The 6,852-nt window shown below is 34.4% G+C and overlaps 1 protein-coding gene across 2 annotated transcripts in view; it reads right to left on the bottom strand.

Moving 5' to 3' along the window:
• The window catches only part of RXFP1 (relaxin family peptide receptor 1), a 111,408-nt gene continuing 104,556 nt past the window's right edge, over positions 1-6,852 (bottom strand). For both annotated transcript variants that reach the window (XM_049631233.1, XM_049631234.1), the window contains 4 exons: positions 5,931-6,160; positions 3,459-3,869; positions 2,267-2,485; positions 1-398 (listed from right to left, as the gene is read on the bottom strand). In XM_049631233.1, the coding sequence (XP_049487190.1) occupies positions 97-398; positions 2,267-2,485; positions 3,459-3,869; positions 5,931-6,160 (1,162 nt within the window). In that variant the 3' untranslated portion in view covers positions 1-96. The remainder of the gene's footprint in view (positions 399-2,266; positions 2,486-3,458; positions 3,870-5,930; positions 6,161-6,852) is intronic.

Raw genomic sequence — 6,852 nt, 5'->3', positions numbered from 1 at the left:
ATAAATTATTAATTTTGTGGCATTCATTTTATACTAATAAATCCATCACGAAGCATCCCATAATATTCTCTGTGTAGAAATGGGTTTCAAAGTCCGTTATGAATAGGAATTGAGTCTAGTTGATTGAGAAATTAGTGACAATTCACAGGGGTCTGTGAAAAGAGCTGGCTTTATTAACTCAGGTGGCATCTCCTGCAGCGGCCACATTTCCACCCAGATGAAAGACGGAGCATATGTTTTCTGACTTCCTTTGCTGTCAATAGATCTTCTTTTTCTGTAGTTATACCAAAACTGATGAATCATTTCCTTGAATGGTCTTGTGGTCAGAGTATACAGAATTGGGTTCAAAGCACTGTTGATAGGCAGAATAAAAATCACTACCCAAGAGGTTATGGTACCTGAAAGAGAAAAATGTGATAGTTTTAGTGTTTGTGGATGTTTACAAGGTATAGAAGCCCCTTTTCCTTGTTTTTCCCCCAGTCCTCTTTTGAGTCTTAATTTTTTCTCTTTGATGTCACATAATTAAATACCAAATCTAATGTGTTTCCAGAACGTCTTTCCAGGGTGTCAGTGTTTGAAGGGAGTGCTGGTAGAGCAAAAAAACCAGGGTTCTTTGCTAAGTAGCTTTTCTTGAATACATCAACAAAAGTATTCCATTAGGTAGAACCATTTTCTACCAAGTGATTACATATTATTGTGATATGATTCCATTTTAGGAAAAATAATATTGTTTAGCATCCAGATCAAGCCTTTCCCAATATTTTAATTGCTGGATAGAACATATAGTATTTCTCAGAATATACAGTCTTTAAAATATTTCTTTTCTGCTATTTTTTTGGTTTTAAAAATAGGTATGCATTTTTAGGCTTTTGACTAGATATTTATTTCAGTAAAGAAATCTTTGGCTAAACTTATCTTAAAAATCACTGTAGTACATAGGTAACTCATCATATTTGCTATTATAATTTTACTGATGCTATTTTCCTTCTTTGTTGCTTATGAAATGTAAGATAATATCACCCTAACCATGGGGTAAAAAAAATTAAAATTGTATGTTCATAAATTTTAAGAATGTGAATATATACTGTATTACAATTAATAGCATTTTGGACACTTTTTTATTGTAGTAAAATATACATAAAGTAAAATTTACCATTTTAATCAGTTTTAAGTGTGCAGTTCAGTGGCATTAAGTATATTCATATTGTTGTACAACCATCACCACCGTCCGTCTCTAGAACTTTTTCATCCTCCCAAACTGAAACTACACATCTATGTAAACAATAACTTTTCATGCCCTTTCCCTCCCAACCTGATAACACATTCACAAACTGTCTGTCTCTATGAATTTGACTATCCTAGTTACATCATATAAGTGGAATCATACAATATTTGTGTTTTTGTGACTGACTTATCTCACTTAGTATAATGTCTTCAAGGTCCATTCATGTGGTACCATGTTTCCAAATTTCCTCCCTTTTTAAGGCTGAGTAATAATCTTTTGTGTGTATAGGATACATTTTGCTTATCCATTCATACGTTGATGGACATGGGTTATTTCTACCTTTTGACTATAGTGAATAATGCTGCTATGAACATAGGTGAACCAATGTCTGTTTGAGTTCCTGCTTTTAATTCAACTCCCAGAAGAGGAATTGCTGGGTCATATGGTATTTCTATGTTTAATTTTTTGAGGAACCACCATGCTATTTTCTGTAGCAGCTGTGCTATTTTACATTCCTACCAGTGATGCTCTAGTTTCTCCAAATCCTCACCAATTTTTGCTACTTTCTGTGTTTTTGATAATAGCTATCCTAATGAGTGTGATGTACATTATTTTTAAATACCAATAATGCATTCTTCAATCATCTTTCACACTCTGGCGTCATGCTCTCTAAATTGCTATGTATTCTAGGAAGAAAAATGTCTTATGTTCTCAAAAAAAAAATGAAGTAAATATTTGATAATCATTTTCACCTGTTTGGTCATCTTAAGCATGGGATTATCAGAATTACAAAGCATAGAGTGTTATTTATTTGAGTTGTTCTTTGCTTCAATGGTAATAGGGTTTTGGGGCATTTATGGAAATAATTGAACAGCTTACTCCTGGTAAACATTTGATTGATGAACAGAGCCTAAGGTACATATAACTCTGACTTATAATTCTTAAAATGAGTTGATGTTAAGGATCTTAATTTTCTTTCTTGGAGGAACACTGCAGAAAGAGACTTGTTATTTCTTTACAGAAAGAAAAAAAACATTGTACCTGGTATTTCTACCTGAAGCAATGAAAGAAATTTCAGCACAAAAATGGGTATCCAGCATAATGCATCAGTAAATACAATAAAGAAAAACCGTTTGGCAAGGATCATCTCTTTTTTAACTTGATTCCGTATTTCAGTTGCTGTTATGGCACTTTGATGAATGCTATAAAACATGCTTCCATAAGAAAAAACTATGATGATAAATGCTGCCAAGTTAATACCTATTTAGAACACAAAGATTATTATTAATGTGATGATCATTCTTTCAAAACAAACACCCATACTCTTAGCTGTTTGAATGTGAACAACATGTGTTTTGTTTTTTATAAGAATTATGAAGAAAAATAATGATTTTAAAAAAAAAATTTGAAGTTTTGTTGAACTAATGTGGAATGAAGAAATTTTAATTTAAAAATGGCATATTAGGGGCCCCCGGGTGGCTTAGTCGGTTAAGCATCTGACTTCCGCTCAGGTCATGATCTCACAGTTCGTGTGTTTCAGCTCTGCAATAGGCTCTGTGCTGACAGCTCAGAGCCTGGAGCCTGCCTCAGATTCTGTGTCTCCCTCTCTTTCTGCCCCAACCCCGACAGGCCCGCGTATACTCTCTCTCTCAAAAATAAACATTAAAAAAATCAAAAATGGCATATTAAAATGAGATTATAGTGATTCAGTGAATATCCTGGGACTTCTAAATTAATCTTTATAATCTTTTAAAATAATTCAATTAGTATATGTGTATATATATATATATATATATATATATATACATATATATATACACACATTTTTTTTTAACTTACCCCTGAAACATTTTTTACAGTAGAAAAACACTTGTATGTCTATTTTCAAGCCAAAGACTTGTGTGGGTGGCTACTTTGAGTTTATTTATCTTATAAGGGCAAAGAGTTAAATATATATTTTGTTTAGTATTATTAGGGTGAATGCACGAACTACAAGTATTTACTGTTTTGTCTTTTATTAAGGAGAATGTTGGAATTTATATAAGAAAGTGGTAATTCAGGGGGAAAAAATCCCTTTAGGGGATTCTGACAGAATCCATCCCCAATGTTGATGAGAAAAACTGGCTAGAAATTCTGAAATAAAAATGTATAAACATTAGAAGAAATAATGAGATTGAAAATGTGATTTATTCTAATATTTGAATGAAAGGGCTTATAATACACAGTTTCTTACCGAGAAAAATTGCCACGGAGTAAATCTGAGCTCCAGTACTTTCTGTGTCTTCTGAATGAAGAGGGAAGCACACGCCATTGGTGCCATAGTAGTTTTTGAAAAATTCCTTATTGGTCAATGGAATGAAAGCCACGATAAACCCAGTCATCCAAATGAGAATCAGAACTGTAATTGTTCTGCATTTTTTAGGTCTTAAACATCTAAAAGGATAGACAATGCAGATATATTTTTCCAGTGTCAGAAATGTTAGAAGTAACACTGATACTTCTGTGGATAGAATGGCCAAAGATCCTACAATCTGACAGTGAATGCTCTCCATCCACAGCTGCGCGTGCTTGTTGTATTCTCCACGAAACTTGAGATCGAAGGCTCCAATGACAAACAAATATATTCCCATTAGGCAGTCAGCACCTATAGGATCAGTAAATGTTGCGAATTTAGAGAAATAAGTAAGTATAATAGAAATAATGACAAACAGTAATATTTTTAGTATTAGCAAAAAATACCTAATTTACTTCTATTTTGGGGTGAGGTAATTTTTTTTTAATGTTTATTTATGTATTTTGGGAGAGAGAATCCCAAGCAAGCTCCATACTGTCAGCACAGAACCCAAGTAGGGCTTGAACCCATGAACCCCAAGACCATCACCTGAGCCCGAAGTCAGATGCTTAACTGACTGAGCCACCCAGGTGCCCTTTGGGGGAGGTAATTTTTATTCTAACAATTTGTTCATAGATAAGGACCTTTTCATCAGCTCTCTTCAATATGTACTCTTATAGCACCATCTACAGCTAATTATGTAATCATTTCTCTTTTTGTTTTTGTTTTTTTTTGTTTGTTTGTTTTTGTTTTTTCTAATTTTCAAGTCTGTGTGAGCAGGGATATTGTGTATTTTGTTTTCCATTCTGGTCCCATCACCTAGAAGTGTTGAGTAAATGAATTAAATGCAATTATGTTGAGCGTTTGATTAGGGACCAATATGGGGATGTTGTTATTTGGATCCCCTCTTCCAGTGAAATGCTCCCAGCTTAACATGCTAGGGATATCATCCAAAATCCTAGAGAAAGTAATTCAGGAATTGCTGTGATAGACTAATGACTATGAATTTCGGGGTCTATAATTTAGAAGAAAGGAATAATTAAGAAGTGCTCTGTAGTCAGTATAATTTTGGAGGGCTTAAGTTATTTACCCAGAGCTGGTCTAAGCAAACCTGTTCTCTCTGATTCTCTCTTCCATTTTTACATCTTTCTCTGTCTCTTTTTAGGCTCTCCCATCCCCCAAATCAGTTGTCAATGTGATGCACTACTTGGTGATTTTGCTTTTTAAATGAACATTTCATGTCAGAGAGTAGGTGAGATTTTTTTTGACTTTATAAGCATTCTATACAAACCTTCCAAAAATCACATCACTGGATAAATCATAAGGCTGGCCCTAATCCTTAAATATTGCTGTGATATTCTAGCCTTCACCAGGGAAATTTAGCATACTCAAAATTTTGTAGTTAATGATACAACGTAGTAAACAATTTCTGAATTCTATTTCTTAGATAGCTTGCAGTGAAAAAAACAATTAGATATTGGACTTTGAATGAGGCTGGGGGTAAGCCATGGACAGCATGCATAAAGTAGAACATTGTATAGATTGATACTCACTGGAGAAAATATGGACCACTTGACCCACACTATAAACAGCCTGAGGACTGGTCTTGCTTATTTTTCTTTGTAGTCCTCACTTAACGTAATACCTCGCAATCACATTTCAAAAACTTAAAAATATTTAATTCTACCTAAAAACATTTTATTATTTAAATATTTCAAATTATGGGGGTGCCTGGGTGGCTCAGTCAGTTAAGCATCTGACTTCGGCTCAGGTCATGATCTTACGGTTCATAGGTTTGAGCTCCACATCGAGCTCTGTGCTGACAGCTCAGAGCCTGGAACCTGCTTCAGATTCTGTGTCTCCCTCTCTCTCTCTGCTCCTCCCTGACTAGTGCTCTGTCTCTCTCTCAAACATAAATGTTAAAAAAATTCTTTTAAATATTTCAAATAATGAATGGAAAAGATTTTAGTAGCTCAGAGACCAGAAAAACAGCCATCAGTTAAGTCAATGTCTATATCTGGACATGCAAACAAAACGGTAAATACACCTCTGGATGTAAAAATTAAAGGTTGCCATTTTATTCACAGTAAAATATTTTACCTGCTTTAACAAAATGTCTTCAGAGAAGAAAACCAATGAATGGCAGCTTCTTTAATATGTATAAGGTAATTGAATTTTCTTGTTTTAAAAACGTATTTTTCTTCTCACTAAAGGAATTTCATTTTCATTGCAATGAATGTGAACACAATATATAAGCAAAAAGGAGAAAGACTTAAAATCTCATAATGCCACCACTCTTTTTACTCATTTTTGAATAGCAGTGCTTTCATATATTGCAAAAGTGTAATTCCTCTTCAACCAGGAAATACTCACAGCAGAGAGAAATGATTGACATGGCATGCAGTCTGTTCTCAGACCTGATATAAGGTCTCATACAAATGACAAAGACGTTTCCAAAGCATGTGACTGCAGATACAACCCAGACAAATACTCTCTGAATAATGCTTGCCAAGAGGTTCTCGAGAGATGAGATCCCATCAGTGTTTGGTTTACAGCTGCGAACATGTGGTGCATACCCACAGTATTGGAATTTCTTAAAATATCTGATGAACAAAGCGAGAGTACAAGAAGAATTTACATTTAATTCAGTGCCATTATACATTAATATTTCTTTCCTACATTTTCTCAATAGAAAATATCTTAATATGAGACTCACAGGAATGTAAAACATTAAGGATACTAAGTGAACTTGATTTCACTGTAAAAGAGTTTGAGGGTCAGAGCAGCAAGTGGCCATCATGAATATACAAGTGTTAGACGTGTCTTGAAACATAAACAAGCCGTTAGCATGTGATCAAGAGAATTAAAGGAAACTTTTATTGCATTTTTAGTGTTTAGTGCAGGTGAGTGCATTGTTACACAGCTCCTATTGTTGCTGAAACCAGTCTAGCCCTCCGGGGAAGAGACAGCCATATGCTTTCTCCTTTATGCTTCCATGGCTTTTCCACTATCTAGTTATGTGATCTGTGACTACATGTTAACATGCTTATCTCTCAACCAGATTTTGGTACCTAGATGAGTGTTCAATAAGTTTTGTTGAGTTAATCCTTTCATTAATAGACTAATCTTACTGATAAAGTCGATCAGTAATTATGACTGTTACCACCAACACCAACACCACGTATTCAGCATCTTCGTATCAGGAATAAATTCTCCAGTCAACTCCATGGGACAGGTATTAACATCACCATAGGAGGAGATGAATATTCAATGGAGGCAAATTATTTGCTGTGAA

The sequence above is a fragment of the Panthera uncia genome, chromosome B1 (genome assembly GCF_023721935.1).
Source record: "Panthera uncia isolate 11264 chromosome B1, Puncia_PCG_1.0, whole genome shotgun sequence".
In the NCBI taxonomy this organism is placed as follows: Eukaryota; Metazoa; Chordata; class Mammalia; order Carnivora; family Felidae; genus Panthera; species Panthera uncia.
Note: the sequence above shows the minus strand (reverse complement) of the source record. Positions and strands in the feature narration are given on the sequence as shown.